This window comes from Embiotoca jacksoni, unplaced genomic scaffold (genome assembly GCF_022577435.1).
Source record: "Embiotoca jacksoni isolate LCO1_2020_lvr unplaced genomic scaffold, fEmbJac1.0.p SCAF_44, whole genome shotgun sequence".
NCBI lineage: Eukaryota > Metazoa > Chordata > Actinopteri > Embiotocidae > Embiotoca > Embiotoca jacksoni.
Genome location: NW_027185397.1, coordinates 472,119 through 495,000, shown reverse-complemented (window position 1 = coordinate 495,000; position 22,882 = coordinate 472,119). Strand labels below are relative to the sequence as shown.

Below are 22,882 nucleotides of genomic sequence, written 5' to 3'. Positions count from 1 at the left end.
TTCCTGCAAGTTCCTGCAAATCACTGGAAGTTACGTCCGTCCATTTGTTCCTGTTGCTGTGGCTGCGACTGATCCTGTTCCTGCTCTCGTTCTGCAACCCGGTCAATGCTCTCAGTCAGAACTATCAGTCAGTGCTCCCAATCTGGGCTGATCTCCAAAGCTAAGCAGGGTCAGGGCTGGTTAGTACTTGGATGGGAGACAGCCTGGGAATGCCAGAGCTTACCAGTCGGCGCTACCAGTCTGCGCTCAGTGTTACCAGCCAGTGCTGGTAACAGCCAGTCCTGCCACCTGTCTGTCCAGCTTTGTCCCCCCCTCTCCCCTGGGTGAGAGTCAGTTGCGTTGCCCTCCCAACTTGGGAGGAATAAGAAGACTTTGACTTTAGGTACCGTACCCCTGTGTTCATTAAAGACTGTGTTTTGAACTTACTGTATACCCGAGTCTGTGTGCCTGCGTTTGGGTCCTGGTATTCATACATTTTTGTTCAGCTTGAAAATGTAGGAAACCAAACCACCACCTGAGATGTGAGTACTCGTGATGTGTGAACACTCACTCCCTGTCGATGACGAGGCACTCCACCCCGTTCTCATCGGCGATGATATTAGCTGACCGGACGTCATCACTGAAAGAGACACATTCCTCAACTCTCTGTTACTGTTTACAAAATTTCTCAAATATTCTGGATTGATAAAAACTTTCAGAAGAGATTCATCCACATTTTGTAGGTTTTGAAATGTTGCATATTGACCACATGTTTTTTTCAGTGCTGCATATTCCTCTCATAAATAGAATAGAATTGAATACCTTTAATGTCATTGTACATATTTGTACAATGACATTTGCTATGCAGTGGTTGAAACGGTACATTAAGCATTTCATACACACAATAGATGAATAATAAATAATGAAAAGATAAATAGAAAAATTAAAAGATACAAGCATAACAAATGTCTGTGTGATGATTGAGGTTCGGGGAACGTTTTTCCTTCACTGCAGTCGGTGATGATCTACATATTTGTGATTTGTTTTGGTTGTTGAGCTTTAAAATCAAAACATTTCCATCTTAAATCAAGTTATATTGAAGAACATTTTAATCAAAGTTTGACAGTAATCAGTGTGTGAGGTTTACACGGACTAGTTTACATTTATGTTTTGGGATTTTTCTGTTTTACTGGCCAATTAAAACATTTGGTAAAAAAGTCCCAAAAAAACATGTAACACCATCATTTTGATGATGTAGTTACAAAAGACACATGGATAATTTTATTTTTAACGGGGGTAACTAATAATCTGTAACATATTACATTTCAACAGTAACCTCTTCCACAGTAATCCTTATCTTTAATGTTAATATTTGAATGTTATAACATTTTATTGACTTGATTTGTCTATGAATTAAATTCATTAAAATGCCCGTGTGCAGTGTTTTTTACCTGATGAGCGCCTTCTCTCCGAAGTATTCTCCCTTCTGCAGCATGTTGATGACCTGCGGCAGCTTGTGGCCCTCGGTGGTCTGAGTCACCTTCACCTGCACGACACAGTTCTCTGGATCATTAAACACATTGTCACGTCTCCAGCTCAGCTTCAACACATGCTTTTCATTTTCTCTTGAATATTTTCACAGGCAGTAAAAAAAATTAATATCTAAGAAATTTAAACAATTAACATAATCAGTTTTAAAGCAGTAATTGGAACATGATGGACTATGTGGAATTATGTGATGTTGATGGACTTTATATTTGAATGATTTTGTTTTAGTCAAAACAGACACATTAATTGTAAGAAGGTTTTATTCTTCAAACTGCTGCCTAGTAGAACAACAGCCTTCAACAACAACACTCAGCAGCCTGTGTGTTGGGAAATTTCTCTGTAATCTGTGAGGCTTTAGAAGCCAGCGGCCCACCCCGGTGGGGGTCAAACATCCCGCTCGCGGCACCGTCCTGCCGAAGAAACACCAAAATGACCTCAGCCATAATGGCCGGCGTGTGCTTTAGCTAAGTGTCTCGTTTGACCTCGCTGACCTCCACCTCCTCTGTTTTTCCTGGTGGCAGCCGCTTTCTGAGTTCATTCCTACTCTGGTCAAGAGGTGCAGGGAGGGGTGGGTCGGGGGTGTGGGGGAGCCATTTCCTGTATTAGCTCCCCTTCCTCCCACATAACATGTTTCTCTCTCTGGTTTGGTTAGCTTAGCGCTGAGGAGCCGCTGTCAGCTCATAATGGCATTTGGAGAGTCCCCTGTGGACGGCTCGGGCCCCTCTTCATCTCCCTGCGCTCCCCGGTGTCAGGTTGCTGACTTATCAGACAGACAGGCGGGTGAGTCATCACCCTGCCCCCCCCCCCAGACCCACTCACACAACATGTTGGCAAAAAACAGGCTCTTCCTGAAGGAAAAGGCTTTTTGTTTGTTTGCATTTTAAGTTATTTTCTGCTCAAAATAACAGCAGTCAGGTCGGCAAAGACGTCCATTCAGGTGGAATACAAGTATCTAAACACCAAAGCAAAACTATCCGCAGCTGCAGTCAGTGCAGTTGTTCCTTCTGCATCAGAGATGTACATGTTGCATATAATAATACTATAATACAGCGGTGTTGTGAGTTTAGTGGTGGAGGACTACGGCCCTGCTGAGTGCCATTGTTGCAGAGTCTGGAAATGCCACAGACATCTCTGCTATGAGGCTTTTTTATAACTTATTTTTATAATGAATAATAAAAAATACTAAGATTTTTTTTTTGAGACAAGTTCGGCTGACTCACCACAGTTTCCTCTCTGACAACAGCTGTTTTTATTCATTAAATTGTTCAATAACATTTATTAAAATACAACCCCATTTCCAAAAAAGTATATTAACATAAATGTATGCTTTGGAGCATCATTAGATGGAAAATACGACAAAGGAGACCCTGAACTGTTGAGCAGCTGAAATCCTCTATCAGGCCAGAATGGGACCACATTTCACTTTCAAAACTCCAGAAACTGGTCTCCTCAGTTCCCAAAGGTTTCCAGAGTGTTGTTAAAAGAAGAGGTGATGCAGCTCAGTGGTGAACATGATCTTGGAACAACTTATAGAGACGTGTTGCTGCATCAGATTCAAAATGAGAAGATATTTATCATAGAACTACAATTTCTTAGTTTAAACATTTGAAATAGCTATTAACATTTTTGCCATAAAATAAAAATGTTGGTAATTATTTAAACTGCAATAACCACAAAATACATTTGTGTCATGGAACAAATAACTGCAGAAAGAGTGTAAAAACATGAATCCTGTAAACATGGTATTTTTTGGTTCTTTCTGATGGATTAACTCTCCCATAGTTTCTTCTTATTATCTGTTGTCTCCATTCAGTTCCTTCACTCGTGTAGTTTCTGTTCTTTCTTTTCCAGATGTCCCGTCATGGAGCTGCATGTCTCTGCTCTGTGATTGTCGTCTCCACCAACAGTTCTTCTCTTCTATCTCTATGCTGTCCTTTTCTCTCTCTGCTCTCCTCTCACCCCAACCGGTCGAGGCAGATGCTCCGCCCACCTCTGAGCCTGGTTCTGTTAACAGATGCTCCGCCCACCTCTGAGCCTGGTTCTGTTAACAGATGCTCCTCCCCCCTCTGAGCCTGGTTCTGTTAACAGATGCTCCGCCCACCTCTGATCCTGGTTCTATTAACAGATGCTCCGCCCACCTCTGAGCCTGGTTCTGTTAACAGATGCTCCGCCCACCTCTGATCCTGGTTCTATTAACAGATGCTCCGCCCACCTCTGATCCTGGTTTGTTAACAGATGCTCCGCCCACCTCTGATCCTGGTTCTGTTAACAGATGTTCTCCACCTCTAAGATTGGTTCTGTTAACAGATGTTCTCCACCTCTGAGTCTGGTTCTGTTAACAGATGTTCTCCACCTCTGATCCTGGTTCTGTTGGAGGTTTCTTCCTGTTAAAGGGAGTTTTTCTTCTCTCTGTTGGAGGTTTTTCTCCCTTAAAGAGGAGTTTTCCCTCCTAGCTTATGTGGGAATTGTTGAATTGTTGAATTGTTGAATTGTTGAATTGTTGAATTGTTGAATTGTTGAATTGTTGGTTTCTCTGTATAATATTATGAAGTCTTGCTGTAAAGACTTTAACGTGTTAAGTGCCATGAAATAACCTGTGTTGTGATTTGGCGCTATATAAATAAAATTGAATTGAATTGAATTAATACAGCTTTTTACTTTTCCAGTTAATCATAAATTGTTCCGGGCATCAGTCAGAGACACAACTTCAAAGGATTCAAGTTTCAGTTTGAGGATCTGAACATAAATCATAATCTGTATTAATAAGAGTGTGTTTGTGCTGTTTGTTGGTGTTGTGAACTTGTGTTACCTTTCCTTGTGCGATGATGTAAAAGGTGCTGCCCTCCTCTCCCTCCCGGATGACGTACTCTCCTTTGTCATAGTATTCCTGAGGGGAGAGGAGGGGGGAGAGGAACACAGTCAGAGCTGAAGCTTTACATTGATCTACCCATTGACCCAGCTCGTCTGGTTCCTGGTAGCCGGCCCCCTGTGGGACGCGAGCTGGAGCTCAGCCATCGATGATGTTCACTCAGTCAGAGCGTCTCAACCTGCTGATCAACAGGAGCTCTCAGGGGACACATGAAACATGGAATATAGGTCAATATTAAACTTTGATGATGATGATGCTTTCCATGTCTGTCAGGAGGGACCTTTATTAAGATTACTATAGCCATTAATCTCAGGTAAAAAAGATTTGCGGTCAAATTATCATCCATTATTAAGTTTGTTTGGAGTTAGTTTCACATGCTCTGCCTTCCAGTATCCATACTAACATACTATTTAGCACGCCAGAAAAAGGTTTAGTACGTCCCAGTACTCAGTATGTTAAACGCAGTATTCCAAAAGTACCAGGATGTTCTACTACATCCGGTTGTATTCTGCAGTCTGCAGGTCAGCGTGATACTCTGGATGTTCTGACCCACAATGCTTTGCAGCGGGAGATTCGTCACATCGACTGAACCGCAGAGACAGTTGGTGGCGCTGAAGCCAATCAGAAGCAAGTAGTTTGTGTGTCTTCATCCACTCAGAGTGGATTCACACTGAAACACTGCAGCTGGAGCAGAAATACGATCACAATCAGCCCGTTTAGTTCAGTTTCATGAGCATCATAAAACTGAATGTCACTTTGAAAGTCCTCCTCTTCATCCTCCCTGCCACAGTTCCTCTGAGCCCGACACACCGGCCCGACCACCGCACTACAACTGCTGCTGAGTCAGCGAGCTGCCGGATCACCTTCCATTTTAAAACTTTTAGGCGAAGAAGAGGAGGTGCAAAGGACGAAGGTGACCAGGATGAAATGTTCTCTGGCGCGGAGGCCACGTTTCCCTGCAACTGAGACAACTGTCCGCGGCTGTGGTCCACTTCACCGTGGAGGACTCTGCCCAAAAGTGAACAAACAAATCAGAGCAACCGCGCATAAACTATCCCCGGTGTTTACTGTCAAAACTCTTCACACAAGTGGCGTTTTCCTCGAGCGTCCGAGCTTGTTTACGTCTCCTTTACGCTTCAGGAGAGCCAAGTTTAACACCCGGCGCTGACAGCGGAGACAACATGTCAGGAGTTTGTTTGGAAAGGCTGTCTCGAAGACAGACACCGTGCAGGGAGAGACAGCAGGGGAAGTGTCTCCGGTTTGTTACAGCGGGACACCAAACGTCCATCCTGAACCTGAGTCCAGCGTTTCACTTTTTTAGGGAAGAAAAAGGATATTTTTACGAAAAAGATTAACAGCACATCTCTGCATAAAATACTGTGTGTGTGTGTGTGTGTGTGTGTGTGTGTGTGTGTGTGTGTGCTGAAGCTATTTTTAAGATCCCCCTATCTTCAGAAGCCCCCCCAGTGGCAGTGCAGGTCCCTGAAAGCACCATGCTGCCTTCAAAGGGCTGTTGACACATCAGTTATGACATGAGCACTCATGAATGATTTAAAACTGGTGAAATGTGACAGTGACAGTAAAAAGTGATTTTTATGGACAAAGACTAAAGAAACAACTGTTTTTAAGAGTTTCAGAGTTATAAATATAAATGTCCAACATATAGAGCACATGATCTATATGCTATTTGTGTACCATGTAGTTCAAAATAAAAGCACTTATTCTTTGAACAAACATTTTACACTTTGTTTATTTACAGATTACACGTGAAATAAAATGTGTTCATTAGTAACAAACAGGCTGCTGGCTGATTTACATTTACCAAGGAGACATGACCGTGAAATAACTTTCTGCCAATTGGTAAAAATATGAATTGCTTTTGCTTTGAAATTATATATTTTCATGTAATCTATGCTGATAATAAATGTCTTTGATTGGAAGCAGAAAACCAAGACTCAGGTTCACGTCCCATCTTCCACCTGCAGTTAACTTTGGTTTCCTTAAACTATCGAGCCAATCTCATCTTTGCCTTGAACAAATACTTCAAGACAAAACTGCATGTACGAATCTGAATATGGATCAGTTATAATAACTGCTTTCTGTCTGAAAGAACTTTTAAAGTTATTATCAATTATTCAGGTTAGCCATCTGTCACAGCGTCAGCTACAAAAGATCTTTTTGTGTCTCACAGAGCTCTGCAATATTGTCAGCGTCTTCTTTTAGCCTTTTGACATCCAGTTACAGCATCAAATGGAGTATATTTGAGGGAGACTGTGTGTATATGTTTTCCTTTCTACAATAAGAATTAATTACAGGTATTCCCCCTTATCTAACCCGGTAACACAGCAAAGTGTGAAATATACACGCTTTGGGCTGTCTAGGTGTGAAAGTTGCACGTTTTCCTTTTGTCGACGAAAATGAAACTTACTGCGTGCTGTGATTTACAGGAAAGTGAAAGTTTTAGGTAAATCACATGGTTGGGGTTCCTAAATAAATTTGGGTGAGGAGAAAGAAGAATTAAACAAAAAACGACTAAATGCCCGATCAAAGTTTCAGGCTCAAGCTAAGAGGAAGAAGATTCAATATGCTCAAAATCAATTAGCGTGTTAGCTCAGTGGACCGTCCATGTTCAGACGACCAGCTCCAGGCTGCAACTCTCTGGGTCGGTTTGTCAGTTTGTAGATGACATTGCAACATATCGCATGCCAGAACCATGAATGAATAAAAAGATTTTCATTTTTCACTTTCAAAAACAAGGTTGTCTGACTCCCTTCTCACACACACATCAAACTTCATTCCCCCTCTGTTGGACAAGAAGCTTGAATATTATCTGGCGGATGCTCAAAGAACATCTGCACCACTCTCAGGTTACAGCTGTTCCCCGGAGAAGCGGCAGAATCGGCTTCATCACAAACGACTGAATAAGGAAATTCTCCACGATGGAGTGTAGCGGGACGACCGGCGGCTGCACGGAGCGTCCTTGAAGTTTCCTTTGTGAAAAAGACGCTGAGAATGACTGTTTTGGACCCAAAAGCTGACAAGCTGCGCACCGCTTTCTCTCTCGCAGCTGAAATACAATACTAATGGAGGAAAAATGGAGTAAGCAGCGGCCTCCTGCGTGTTTCAACATACACGGCTACACACACGCTCACTTCTACACACCAACGTGGTCTCACACCAAAAGCCTGTCACTCGCACATCTTTAAGAAATCACTCGTCCCCCGTTTGAATAAACACTTTCTGGGGCCTTAGTCAAATAATTATGGTAACAATATACAGCAGCAGGCGATGACAGGAATAATATCGGCTCTGTTCATCAACACGGTAATTTGTGAGGTCTTGCCAACTGGAGGCAGAATGAATATGCTGACATGCAGTAATGGTATATGGCCAAATGGTAATGATATTTTGACAGCAGCTATCTGCAACACTGGAGCTCCCAGGAGCTGCCAGAGCATTGTGCAATACCGAGGCAACACAATGAAAAGTCCAAACTGTCCCTGCAGCAGAAACAGACAGTTTGACAGAATAACTTACCACCTCCAGGCAGTCCACTATTTTGCTTAGCTTGTCTTCTGGCAGATTCGCCAACAGTGAAACACTGAAAAGAAAGAAACATCGATATTACACTGTACACTGGAATACAAATCCCTGCGCACATGATACTCAGCATCTTTTTGTTTCCTGTGTCTCTGAATCGAGAAGATAAAACTCATTTTAACAGTGCTCAAATTCACCTGCGACAAGTGGAGGCAAACCTGCAGGAGCCCCTTTTGGCTGTTAGTTTTTGTTGTCAGTCAACCAGCTCACAGGTTTGAAGACCTGCCCAGTGCTACGTAACAAAAGGCTCATTTAAATTAAACCAGTGGTTCCTGGAGAGGGAACGAGTGGAACATGTAATGATAAATATTGTTATCAGGAGCTGGTGGATGGCATTCAAATTTTACAGAAAACTAATAAGAAGGAGTGACTTTAGCTAACAACACCGAGATAACTGATGGACACATTTTATTCACTTTGGATTTGATGAGAGAAGTTGAATGGGAGTCTATGGAGCCGGAGGCTTTTTGGAGCCGACCTCTAGTGGCACTCGCTGGTATTGCAGCTGAAGACACTTCTGCATCGGAACCATTTTTCTTTTTCTGTTTTTCATTTTTCAGACCTGAAGCTACGAACACTTTTATATCCAGTCTGTGGGGGGACCTGATGGACTAAAGTTCACCAGTGGGTTGACGTTTCCTACTAACTAACTAACTATAAAATAGTTTGATGTAGATATTTGGTAAAAAAAAAAAAACTCTAGCATGTTGTCTTAAAATACTTGTATCTATATGGTTGCTTGATATCTGTTAAATTTCTACATCTACTCCCTAAAAAGAAAGTTCCATTAAAATGTCTATCGTGACAATTACTTTCATATATCAGGATTTTGTTTGTGTGTGTATTAGAAGAATGTTAAAAGGAAGCTGATGACTCAGACTTGGCGTTAACCTTCGGAGGAAGTTGCGGTACTGTTCGTGTCGTGTCTCAGCCGTCCTCCTCATGATGTTCTGGAACACTTCGCGGTCCAAAGCCCACGTCCTCACCTTGTTCACCGCTGCAAGAGCAACATCACACGTGTGAGTGCAGCTGCAGGTTCTGCAGGTTCTGACCCGTCACTGAAAGACGGATCAACCTGTGTCCCTGGTTTGAAAACAGCAACAGACTACAGATGTTTTTAATAGCAGCATCTCTCAGAGAAGCTGAACATTTTCTTTTCTCTTACCGTATCTTTCTTCCTATTTCCTGGTTAAATTAAAGCCAACCTCATCCCAAAAACAACATATTGTTTTGTTAAACGGAGAAATGGGACAAGTAAAGCTGTGTAATCTGTCCTCTATCTCGATGGTGATGGTGGTCTCATCACATCAGAAACTCTGAGACAGGAAGTCACTGAAACGTTGACACGACCCGGTAGCAGAGAAAGACTTCTCTTTTATTCCCCTCATCTGTTGTCATGAAAAACCCTCTCAGAGACTTGTCAAGCTGTCACAGCTTCTCCAGTTCACCCTGAACACTGAGGTCCACTCAGTGCCCACCCACCTCCCTTCCCCTCCTCCCCCTGAGGACCACCAGTCAATTTACTTGGTAAAATATACAAACCCAGACAAAGAGCACTCACATACTGCATGATATGTTCTGTCCAAATGCCAAGGAGGTGAAAGCCAATCAGAATGAAAGCTGTGGATGTCGTGTAAAGCCTTTGTCAATACAACCATGAAGACCCGTGTTGACTTCAGTGTAATGACGGATGTAGATTCTGCTGCTCTCACTGTCAACGCTTTAAGAAGTCAGTTAATCTCAGATAAAGGTCAGAGAGGAGGAGGACTTATATGTTAACTAGTCAGAGCGGAAACCAGTTTAGATCTAAATGAAACAAACTCCCAACTTAAAATGATTGTGCTAATCACATGAATCTGAACCTTGATGTGAAATATAGCAAACACAGCTTAACATCATATGGCAAATCAAAGTGATAGAAAACATCTACATAAACATGAATATTAATTTTGCTTCCTCCAGTCATCAAATTACATATATAATATTTCATTTTTGTGTATTTTTCCCAAGCAGCAACCAACAGTGACGTCATGTTTAGATTCTGTCCGTCACCATCTTTGATAGGTCGGAGCGGTTTGGAGCAGGAAGTGACCATATTTGGACGAGCTGGGGGAGGAGCCAGCGGTGGATCTGACCGATCTGATCGGAAACCTGACGATACTACGTCCCGCCCACCGATAGCTGTAACCTGACTGCACCACAGGCCTGTCAATCAAACAGACACGCCCCCAAAAACAGGTCTTCTTGAATCTTCTTTTCTAATGAATGAGGGATTATTTTCAGATGGACCTCCAGAAAACTAATAAGAAGGAGTGACTTTAGCTAACAACACCGAGATAACTGATGGACACATTTTATTCACTTTGGATTTGATGAGAGAAGTTGAATGGGAGTCTATGGAGCCGGAGGCTTTTTGGAGCCGACCTCTAGTGGCACTCGCTGGTATTGCAGCTGAAGACACTTCTGGATCAGAACCATTTTACAGACCTGAAGCTACGAACACTTTTATATCCAGACTGTGGTCTGATTTTTCCCAGTCTTCTCATCAGTAAAAGGACAACAACTGGCTTCTCACGTATATTGTTTTCCAGGAACAGCATTCAGCTATTAAGCAATTTTTACATATTCAATTTATTTATTTGTATTGTCACATCTTTTTATTTGTAAACTAATGATTTTGGTGGCCTGGGCTTTGGGAGCCACTGTGAAAACTCAGGAGGTTAAAAACACGTCAGCTCGGGACGCCATTAATATTATTATTTTCAAAACTGTTCAAACTGAACTGATTATCTTTGATGGGATCGTCTTACAATCTTTCCCGGCGCTCCCCTGCTGTGATACACATGTTGGTAATGTTAAACTGTGAGCTGCTCTCTGCTCCCCCACCCCCCCACCAGACCTCAGCCTGTACCACTGACCATGTGTGACCCTACAGCAGACCTCTGAAGTAGGACACCACTGCGTCGATGTGAGTGCACTGTCTGGGCAGGTGGGGGTGAGAAACGAGGCACAACATTTGGCTGGTGTCACATGACCTTTAATCATGTCTGCCACAAGGTCACAAACTCAGTCCCTGCAGCCTGCAGAGTGTCTGCTGGTCTGCCTGAACGTTTAAAACAAACATCTGACCAACAGATCTGCAGTCGTGATGTGTTTTCAGTCTCAGTGTAAAAAGCTTTACCTCTCACTGATGCTGTCCTCGTGCAGTTGTACAGAATGGCCAGTTCCCCGAACGTGGTCCACACTGCTATCGACGTGAGCAGTTTGTTGTGTTGAAACACGTCCAGCTTCCCATCTGGAAATGTAAATTGAGGGCAATCAATCTTTTTTTAAAGCCACATTTAGGACAGAGACAAAACGGCACAGGTGACAGACACAACAAGTTCAATCACATGATATTTAGATTTCTTTTGGTTCATTCAAGAGGAAACAGAATTATTGTGCTTTTCACATATTAAGGTAAAAGATACCTGGAAACAAGCAGGTGTATGGAATCTGTTAAACACACCTTTGGCTTTAATTTTCCTGAAATTTTACAGTTTGAAGTGCCTCTGTGTCACACTGATTCTGGTCATATCAGCACACTTTGGGCTGTCGAGGTGTGACAGTTACACGTTTTCCTGTAGTGGACCAAAATGAAACCGACTGCATACACACAGCCATGTGATTTCCATGGAAATTTAACTTAGAGCTAAAACGTGTGGTTGGGGTTCATGACACAAAACATGGTTGGGGTTAAAACAAAAAAATGATGGTTGGAATTAGGAAACAAAAAATACCAAAAGAACAACGTTGTCACCTCTTACATTCGAACCTCTGCCTCCGTCCAGGCGGTGACACAGCGTTGCATCACGAAATAAATTAACAAACTAATTCTCCTTGCTAAATGTACACGGGGTTTAGAAAAGAAAGCATCCCTGCACTAAAATGAGACAACAAACAAGCAGATCTCCTTCTCGCTACCATCTGGACCCACCAGCTGTCGGTGCAACATTAAACAAAACATCTTATTTTAGCTCTTGGTCCATCAGTGATCCTAAAATTAAATTAAATGAAATTTACTGCAAATTAAGACTTCATGACTGTGATTGTAATCAGCCAGTATTTAGAGCTTCCTTAGTGAATAAACATAAATCACGAGCTGTTTTCGTGTCTTAGTGACAATTGAAATCCCTGAAGCTGAGTTGGATTCAAGTTCACAGTTCACATTTAGTTTTAGTGTCTGACCTATAAGAATAAATATATATAATATAAGAATAAATAACTTGGCTGCATCACTGCGCTAACGTGATGCGTTTTCCTGTCCAGTTTGAGAAATCCCTGTAACACCAGACAGCAGAACAAACACTCAGACACTTTGTATGTGAATGTAAAATTCACCACCAACCACACTGGCAGAGGACCAAGCATTGTTCAGAGGCCGTGTGCTCCTTTCTCAGACTGAGCTGTGACTTCGACAAAATTACCAGTGAAGGTTGGGACATACCAGTATGTAAACCAAAGTAACTTAATCTATTGGTAAATATGTAAATGAGAAAGGGAGGAAATACTTGAAAAACAGGATATACCGTGATTATAATGTGTTTTAATTCCATGTACTTCAGAAAGTCTGTGTCTGGGTGACTGTATAAATACATTGGAGTCCAAAATGAACTTTTTCTCGGCTTCCTCGAGCTGGTAAACCAGAGGAATGTGGACGAGTTATTCCTGCCAAAAATACGTTTCATCAGCCAAAAATAATTATAATCTGCAATCTTTAAATGTACTTAACATTTACACACTAACTAACTCAACATTTTAGTGTAGTACAAACTTTTACAAAAGTTTAGATGCCATGAATCTGTGTAGAGCAGTGAACCAATCAAAAGCTTGATCAATGATTAGAGAGGCTGTGCAGTAGCCAATTAGGGCAAAGAGTACAACAGGTATTTAGAGAAGGATATTTTATGTCAATTTTAGACACTAATTAAGTTTTCTACATTTTTCTCTCAGTTGAATGTAAGCTCCACAGTTTGGTACACATGAGGAGAGAGTGATGAAAAATAAATTATCATCCTGATTAACAATTTGTTGCTTTGATTCATTTTTAGCAACAAATCCTCCAATCTGACAATTAGTGACACGAACATTAAACTATCATTTCCATTTGCAAAACAACAAATTAACTCTTGACCTGTCTGAGTCAGTCAAAATACAACCCAGCATCACGGCAAAGCGTGAAATAGACACACCGGGCCACTACAGCAAAACGTACGATAGCCACACTTTGGCCTGTCCAGGCGTGAAAGTTAAACTTATTGAAAGGTGAAATTTACACGAACAAAAATGTCATGTGATGTAGGATCATGTGACCAAACAGAGGTGTAGAGAACAAATACAAAGGACTTTTGGCAGTATTAGGAGGTACGAGGGGGGGCCTGTTGGCATTAGTCACAGACGGCCATGCGGGACGAAGAAATTTGAATCCAGGAGGTGACAACGTTGTTCTCGAGTTGTTTTTATGTTTCCTAACACCGACCACTTGTTTTTGATAAAAGTTTCATTTTCCTGTAAATCACATGGCTGTATGCATGCAGAAGTTCCATGTTCATCCACTACGAGTAAACGTGTAACTTTCACGCTTTGACAGCCCAAAGCGTGGCTATGTTACATTTTGCTGTAGTGGACCGGCGTGTCTATTTCACGCTTTGCTTTGATACCGGGATGCAAAATCACATCCTTCCATCTATAAAGAAAGAAAAATATATATATATTTCTCAACACACAGTATTAAATCATTAAACCTGCACTCATACAGAGGTAATATATAAAACTAAATGAGCTCAAATTTCTAAGTACCCTTCCTTCTGTAATAATCTGCCTGACTCAACTGATGTCTTCAAAGGCCAAACTGATGACCTCCGAGTTTTGTATCTGCTGTTTCACCAATGAACGAGCCAAAACAACGCAGACCTCTTTATAAGACACCAAAATGTAAAAAAGGAGGATTCTCACGTGAAATCATTGTCTGCATGTGTGTTAAATGTCTGCAAACCATTCTTTTCTATGTGATTACGTAATAAGAGAGCCATAACAAGAGAAACCAGGTATGATCAGAAGTTAAATGAATGTGTTTGAAGTTGGACAAACGCTGGCAGAAGAGCAACGAATTAAAGGAGGAAAGATTTTAAGTGTGCTTTGAGCTGTTCATCATTTTCCAGGATTTCTGACATGAAATGCTTCTTTAGTTCGCCGACGAGCAGGCCGGCCAATGGGAAGAAAATGAGGATGGAACAGGGGTGGACGTACCTGCCAGGACGAACAGGTGGTTCCCTGGCTCGTCCTGCTTGACGACGTACTCTCCCTGCTGGTAGGTGCGCTCGTACATACACTCCACCATGTCTTTGATCTGCTGCAGCTCCAGACGCTTCAGGTACTGGTTCTTGTTCAGGGCGTCCGTCAGCAGCTTCTTCACACTTCAGACGGCAACAGAGGAAAAATCAAAAGTCACATTTTATTGAATGTTTGAGGAATAGAGAGCACTCTGAAAGATTTGGAGGATGAACTCCATCTCAGGAAGAATTACAGGCTGCCATTTACGATGCTGAAATATTTGCTTTAGATATCTTTTCTTTTTTTTGTGGCAGATGAGAGATGACAGATGAGCATAGAAGATTTTTGGAGTTTCAAATATGACACGTTACAGGCTGAAGAAAAACTATGTATAATTAATCAAGAGCTGAACTGAGTGGAAGAAGTGCAACTGCAGCAAATTCATCTTTCAACCATTTTACTCTCCAACATTAAAGTGACAGCAGCTTTACAGAAATATTCATTTTGCATATTTCTATTTTTTTTTTTAATGAATTGAAGACTCGAATTCTTTCTTTCTTTCTTTCTGTTCTTTTTCTTTTCTTTCTTGTTCCTCAATTTGTTTTCTTTTCATAATTTGCTTCCTGTTATGATTATTTCTTCCCTCCTCTTCTGTTACATTTCCTCTATCCTTCACATTTCCCGAAAACAGATCTGAAAACATAAACATCTATTTTCTTTGTTGTTGTTTTTTTACAAATGTACAGAGCCCAGGAGTGGCCATCGAGAGAAAAAAAAAATCACACACATGAAATACTAAATCTTGGCCACGAGACAATACAAATTAATTATACAATTAATTAAAACATGCGCACAAGATAAGTTTATATATATAAAGACAGCACATCACAACAGGCTTCCTCCTTTCAGCAGTCAGTTGACCAACTATAAAGTCGACAGCATCGTCAAAGTGAGCATGTTGCAAATAATATAATCCACAAGCTCTCAGTATAATCTTTAGTTGCCTTTTACTAACAATAATTCTTTGCATCTGTTGTTAGTAAGAGACAATAACGATGATACTGAGAACTTGTGGATTATATCGACACTTGAAGCAGGTTTAGTGAACTTCATACTGAGAGGAGAAAGCCTGCTGTGCTGTGCTGTTGCTCTCTCTCTATACATATATATATATATATATATATATATATATATATATATATATATATATATATATGAACTGATCTCTTGCACACAAATAAATTAAAACGTGGGAACTAATACGTTAAAATGTGGGAACTCAAATTAAACCATGGGAATGAATTCATAAAAACGTGTGAACTAATCAATTAAAATGTGGGAACTAATTAATTAAAACATGGGAATAATAAATCATGGGAACTAATAAAAGCGTGGGAACTAATTCATTAAAACGTGGGATCGATTTAGTAATTAGTGCACACTATGTTATTTTTTTTGTCTCTATGGCCACTCCTGGGCTCCATACAAATGGACACTCACTTGTCGTAGTTGCAGAATAATTAGCAGTTAAATGTAGTATTTCCAGGTTGTGATTCTTTCCATAAGTAAACTACTTCACTGTACTTCTACTTCTACTCTTATGATGACTTCTCCCACTGCTGGCAGTGTTTATGTGGTCCACACTGACCCAGCCAGACTCCCACATCCTCATTACTCACCACACTTTTAGTCTGCATGATTCATATTTTGTCTCTTGAGAAAGGGTGACTGTTTCCAGCCTCTGGCTCCTTTGAGACGATGAATCAAGTAAAGAGAGCGAAAACATAAAATCATCATGAGCTGTCAAAGTTCACGCATGTGCATTTTAACAGCTGCAGCGAGGAAGAAGACATCCCTTCGTTTGGGGGGCCGTAAACCCCGAAGGTTAAGAGCCACAGTTGAATGCTGACTATAGATCATGAGGCTGAGTGGTGGATGCAGTGGGTGGTCTGTTTATCCACCTTATCATGTGTCATACATGATCACTTTGGGCTTCATAAAACCAGAGCACATGACATCCTCCCCTCCTCCTCTATGTTTTCAGCTCACATCCTCTCCTTCCTGTTTGTACGACGGCACCACGCTGCCTTATTAACATTATTCTTGGTTATATAATCCATGTTGGCTTTATTAGTGACATATGATTTAAACATGAGGATTACACTGAGAGAAATGCTGCATGTAACAATTGCAATGACAAAAAGCCATTTGCCTTTCATGTTGGAAAATCAAAGATGTGATGCTCTCATTAAATAACCTTTTGAATAACGTGTTGTCTGACTGCAGTATTCATGGAACATGTTTGATCTTCTAGTTAAGGATCTTTGCTCACTCCTCCAAACCACTTATTAATTCAAATTGAAAAATAAGCTCAGTTCTCATTGTGTTTGCTCTCATTTAGGCTGAAAATGAACAAAGGAGGCAGAGGACCAAATGAGAGGAGCTGAAAGGCGTCATGTGAACGGTCTGCAGCGGTGAAGGTAACTTTATCAAAACAGAATGTTAATGATGGATTTGGACGTTAGTGATCCAATCAGAGGAGGTCAGTGACTCCTGAACATGACCAACGATTCTATCCGTCACCAATCTTGCTAGTTCGGAGCGGTTTGGAGCAGGAAGTGACCATATTTGGACGAGCTGGGGGAGGAGCCAGCGGTGGATCTGACCGATCTGATCGGAAACCTGACGATACTACGTCCCGCCCACCGATAGCTGTAACCTGACTGCACCGCAGGCCTGTCAATCAAACAGACACGCCCCCAAAAACAGGTCTTCTTGAATCTTCTTTTCTAATGAATGAGGGATTATTTTCAGATGGACCTCCAGAAAACTAATAAGAAGGAGTGACTTTAGCTAACAACACCGAGATAACTGATGGACACATTTTATTCACTATAGATTTGATGAGAGAAGTTGAATGGGAGTCTATGGAGCCGGAGGCTTTTTGGAGCCGACCTCTAGTGGCACTCGCTGGTATTGCAGCTGAAGACACTTCTGGATCAGAACCATTTTACAGACCTGAAGCTACGAACTCTTTTATATCCAGTCTGTGGGGTTTACCAGTAGAGGGTGTCGAATGTCACACAGATTGTAAAGCTTTTTGAGGATAATGTGTGATTTTGATTAAAAAAAAAGAAAAAAGAATGAGGTTTCTTACTCTGAAACATCTTTCCCGTCATCTTTACTTCTCGACCTGTGAACATAAAGTCTCCAACTCTACATGACAGATGTTTTAAATCACAAGATGACACCTGAAGGCTCCATAAAAGCTCAAAAGCATCAACTTTGATTCATTTTGTTATACAATGGACGTCTCTGAACACTTTCTTTTTCTGAATGAGTTTAAAAATAGTTGCAGTGAATAAGTAGACACAAGTAGGTAGACACCTTTAAAGGAATCGTTTGATATTTTGGGAAATATGCTGATTCACTTTCTGAATGTATGTGATTGTTAAATATTAGGTTACATCCTGCATTCAGGTAGCTTTGATAAACAACTGGAAACAGAAGATAACTACTGGCAACTCTAACTCTCACTTATTAACACATTAACACACAAGAATTGTTTGTTTATCCACTCCGGTCTCTATGCTAAGCTAACTAGCGGAGTGATGTTCTCATCTAAAGTGTGTATTGCACAGTTCACTGTCCATAGTCCATATTAACATGATTAATGAATTAACTATATCGCCTACTGAAGTTTATCAGTTAACACTCTGAAGACATGAAAGCAACTTTTTTTAAATGCTTTATTAAAAACACAACATTTGACTATACAGCTATATCATAGATGTTTTGGTTAAAGAGGAAAATATAAATTTCTGATGAAGGCGGCGTAGCTAGAGGAACAAAACAGGGTCGGTCTGTACTGGAGAAGAGTTGTGTGTTATTTTGAAGGACATTAACAGGACCTATGAGTCTCCTGCTGGTGGTCCCATATTAATCTGTGCAATGATCCCCAACACGCACAGATTTTAATTCCTGCTTACGGCCACTAGGGTGCAGACAGAACTACTGTGAGTAAGTGAGTGACTAAATGAATAATTAAACGTCACTCTTGACATTAAGAGTTTCTGTCTGTGTTAATGCGATAAACTAAGATAATTTACATATTTCTTCAGAGAAAAATCACACAAATGAAAAACATGTTTCAAAATGTTCTCCAGTTTTTGCATCATGTTTAAACTCACTGTCTCCTCATCATCTCTTGTGTTGAGGCTTGAAACCTTATTAACCTCCCCATGAGGAGACATTAAGAGATCACCTTACTTAATCTGATATAGAGAAGTGCTTGTTGGGGTGGGACGTCCTGTAACACTGAGCTGTGACTGGTTAGAAGAACAGTTTTATAATAAGAGGCTGGGAGCTCCTGGTTTATTAAAAAAAGATGCTGAGTTTTGAACCTGCTGGATATTTACTGGATTTTAGGTCATGAACGAACATCTACTCTTTTATCTTTGCTTTTAATTTTGTAAACCTGCACAACTTGGCCAAAAATATGTGGACACACACAGATTTCACACATTGTTAGTTCTTCTGCAACTAAACTGGGAAAAACTATTCGTTACATATGCAGCTTTGTGTATCATCATGTTGAAACAGAAGAGAAAAAAAACTTTAATTCTTGCCACAAAGTTGGACGAACAGTGACGTCTAAAAGTTTACAAAAAGACTTCCTTTTATTGGTTGGTCACATACATTTGGCCATTTTGTGTTTGTCCCTATTTTGGGATCAGTAAACCATTTAAATGGAAACCTCAAGAAGAAATAGATTCATTCTGGCCATAAGGTTGATTATATATCATATATAAATATATTTTATCTTTTTCAGTCCTCGTTTAAAGTCATAGGAAGCAGCTGAAAAATCTTGGACTGAATAATGTTTCTTTTCGAACACATTTTTTGCACGTCATCAACACTAACGTCGTCGGTTGTTGCCCACCGCTCACCCTCCACCCACTCCCCCTGCTGCTTGTGCTTTTAAACCTCCTCCAGAAGGACTGAGGGGATCGTGGACCTTTAACTGCTTCTGTCTGACCTCCTTCCTTATGTTGTGAACCCCCCCCCCCCCCCCCGAGAAGACAAACATCTCACCTCGCATCCTTCGGTACCCGAGCCTTCTCGAAGGAGAACTTGGGCAGGCCGCTGGAGTCGTAGGTCCTGGAGGTGGGTTCGGCCGACACCCCGGCTTTGGCCCCTTTCCTCCTGTTGAGGGTCTCCTTGATGCGAACGCTGAGGTTGGGGCTGCTCTTCCCGCCGGCTCTGACCGAAGGTGTCCGTGAGGTGAGGCCCGTCGGGGGTCCACTCTTCATCACGTCCTGCAGCTTGTTGAGCTGGATGCACTTGTTCTGCAGCTCCTCGCTCATCTCGGCCAGAACCCGGGTATGTTTGGAGAGCTGCTCCTGCAGATCTTTGATCTGCTGCCCCTTTGCACAGAGCTCCTCATCCTTCCTCTTGCCCTCTCGCTCCAGCTCCTCCACCCGGGCCCTCAGCGGCTCCAGGGACGGGGTCTTGAGCCCACCACCGGGGTCTTTGTGCGCTCGGCCGTTGGAAGCAGGAGCGGAGCTGTCGGTGTGTTTGTACCGCTTCGATTTCATCGAACCGTTCCCCATGCTGTCACCTGAGGAGATGAGAAACTCAAGATATTGGCTGAATCGGTGGCAATAAGCAAAAACAAAAAAAAGTCTGTTTGGGGAGGAAGGAGTGAGATTTCAAGCAAAAGAGCTGACACCGTGAAAACTGGAGAAAGATGGAAAGAGAAGAGAGACAGTAAATCAGTATATAATGGTCAAGGAGTGTGTCCGCTCCATGTATTATTCAGAAGACAGGAAGTATTACATTACAGAGTCTGCTCCGACAGCAGCGAGAGGAAATGTTGTTCAAGCAGCTGATAAAACGATGGTAGAAATCAAAGTAACAATAAAATGACACTGTTTGTTTCCATATAAAAGTTTATATCATGAGAAAATATGTCAGAGAACAATCGTGTGTTTGTGGTGCCGGACTGTCGCCCACTCACACATACAGTACACTTCATTCATGACATTCCTGCTGGGATACAGTGAGTATCTTATCAGTCTGTTCTCAACACTTTACTCTGAAAATCTAAAGTCCTGCCATTTTAAACCTATTTTTGTTTCCTTTGATTTGAGCCTTCAACTCTTTGACATATAACAGCAGATTTACAGCAGATCTTCAGTTAAAGAGGTTTCATGTTGGAAGACTTTTGGCTTAAAGCTATAATTTAAAGATAATTTGTCCTAGGTAACTTCATTAAAACCTCTGAAAGGGGCGTGCACCGGCAACTTCCAATGCTTCGCCATTCTTCTGTGATGGGAGTGAAAAATAATCCCGGTACTCACCTGGTCGGTTCTCAGAGCCTTCACGATCCTGGAGGAGATCTAAAAGAAGAAAGGAGTTATCCAGCAGAGAAACGGTCCTCCTCGCGCACGGCCAGCATCCTCTCCTCCCTCGCGCTCTTCCTCCCCGGCTGTGTGCGCGTCCCCGCGTGCGCGGCGACCCCGAATGATTGGCATGCGACGTCAGCAGCGATGTTTTTATTTACAAGCTGAACGGATGGATTGAAATGTCACAGGGTGACATCAATAAGGGTAAATCAAAAGTCATATTGATCCAGATTAACTTTTAACATCATGGTGATCAGTTGAAAATGATATCAAAATAAATTTTTAAAAAAAGTCATAAACCATTATTCACAAATTTTTATTGGCATATAATTGTTTTTCAAGCGTGTTCTCGTCCAGATGGACAACTATAACATCAGATAAACAACATATAACACAAAATATGGAGGAAAAAAACCACGAATAACATTTCATGTAAAACGTAAGGTAAACACACCTTTTGTAGCACCGTTAAAACGTCCCAAAGGCTGTTTAAACCATTAAAAATAACATTGGCAAAATAAAGCACAGGAAGTGATGAAGCATGTGTTGATACATGAGGATAAACATCACGGTTAAAAGGATACAGGCAGCATGGGGACGAAACAGTGCACGAATTCTTGTCTTTTTTAGAGAAGATTTAATTTATTCAGATTGTTATTCATTTATATTTAAATGTAAAGATCAATTCCTTTTAGAAGAAGAAAAAGCATCTTCAAGCAATGAAACATAACCTTGTTTGAGTCACATAAACTAGTTAATTACTTGGTGTGGTATCACCAGTAGCTTCGGGCTAATATGAGAGTAATATTAATGTTGAACTTTGATTATCTCACCAACTGTGTGACAAAGAGGAGGGGAGACAAGACAGGATGAAATGGTTATTTAAAATGAACAATGTTAACTATACAAGAAACATGGGGTGTGACGATGAGTCGTGTCGGTGGTGACTGTCATACTATAATACATGAATGGATGATAAACATGTGTGATAGTGTTGAAGGTGGAAGGACAAGTTCAGCTGAACCAGGAGATGTGGAGCCTCAGAGAGAGAAACCAGGCTGGTATTTGTAGCTCAGGTAGAGACCTGGTAGAGACCCGCTCAGGTAGAGACCTGGTAGAGACCTGGTAGAGACCTGCTCAGGTAGAGACCTGGTAGAGACCTGCTCAGGTGGAGACCTGGTAGAGACCCGCTCAGGTAGAGACCTGGTAGAGACCTGCTCAGGTGGAGACCTGGTAGAGACCTGCTCAGGTAGAGACCTGGTAGAGACCTGCTCAGGTGGAGACCTGGTAGAGACCTGCTCAGGTAGAGACCTGGTAGAGACCTGGTAGAGACCTGCTCAGGTAGAGACCTGGTAGAGACCTGCTCAGGTAGAGACCTGGTAGAGACCTGCTCAGGTAGAGACCTGGTAGAGACCTGCTCAGGTAGAGACCTGGTAGAGACCTGCTCAGGTAGAGACCTGGTAGAGACCCGCTCAGGTAGAGACCTGGTAGAGACCCGCTCAGGTGGAGACCTGGTAGAGACCTGCTCAGGTGGAGACCTGGTAGAGACCCGCTCAGGTAGAGACCTGGTAGAGACCCGCTCAGGTAGAGACCTGGTAGAGACCCGCTCAGGTAGAGACCTGGTAGAGACCCGCTCAGGTAGAGACCTGGTAGAGACCCGCTCAGGTAGAGACCTGGTAGAGACCCGCTCAGGTAGAGACCTGGTAGAGACCCGCTCAGGTAGAGACCTGGTAGAGACCTGCTCAGGTGACACCGCTTCACCTGAACGAGCCTCCTGACTGCAGGAAGAGATCACCTGAGCCACAGGAAGCAGAAAGATAGATATTTCTGTCTAACTCACATGACTTTATGTTACTATGATTAAGAATTATCCTGTAATTACATCTGGTGGCCACATGTGTTGCAGTTTAACAACGTTTAGGCTCCAGTTCAGATTCTGTCCGTCACCATCTTTGCTAGTTTGGAGCAGGAAGTGACCATATTTGGACGAGCTGGGGGAGGAGCCAGCGGTGGATCTGACCGATCTGATTGGAAACCTGACGATACTACGTCCCGCCCACCGATAGCTGTAACCTGACTGCACCACAGGCCTGTCAATCAAACAGACACGCCCCCAAAAACAGGTCTTCTTGAATCTTCTTTTCTAATGAATGAGGGATTATTTTCA

At 41.9% G+C, this 22,882-nt stretch overlaps 1 protein-coding gene across 1 annotated transcript in view; it reads right to left on the bottom strand.

Moving 5' to 3' along the window:
* The window catches only part of prkg2 (protein kinase cGMP-dependent 2), a 48,129-nt gene extending 27,378 nt beyond the window's left edge, over positions 1 to 20,751 (bottom strand). Inside the window, exons 1-9 of the mRNA XM_069169294.1 lie at positions 20,671 to 20,751; positions 19,403 to 19,928; positions 14,285 to 14,451; positions 11,178 to 11,291; positions 8,888 to 8,993; positions 7,934 to 7,997; positions 4,337 to 4,414; positions 1,431 to 1,525; positions 551 to 619 (exon numbers count right to left, since the gene is read on the bottom strand). Of these exons, the coding sequence (XP_069025395.1) occupies positions 551 to 619; positions 1,431 to 1,525; positions 4,337 to 4,414; positions 7,934 to 7,997; positions 8,888 to 8,993; positions 11,178 to 11,291; positions 14,285 to 14,451; positions 19,403 to 19,920 (1,211 nt within the window). The 5' untranslated portion in view covers positions 19,921 to 19,928; positions 20,671 to 20,751. The remainder of the gene's footprint in view (positions 1 to 550; positions 620 to 1,430; positions 1,526 to 4,336; positions 4,415 to 7,933; positions 7,998 to 8,887; positions 8,994 to 11,177; positions 11,292 to 14,284; positions 14,452 to 19,402; positions 19,929 to 20,670) is intronic.
* Positions 20,752 to 22,882: the final 2,131 nt, after the last annotated feature.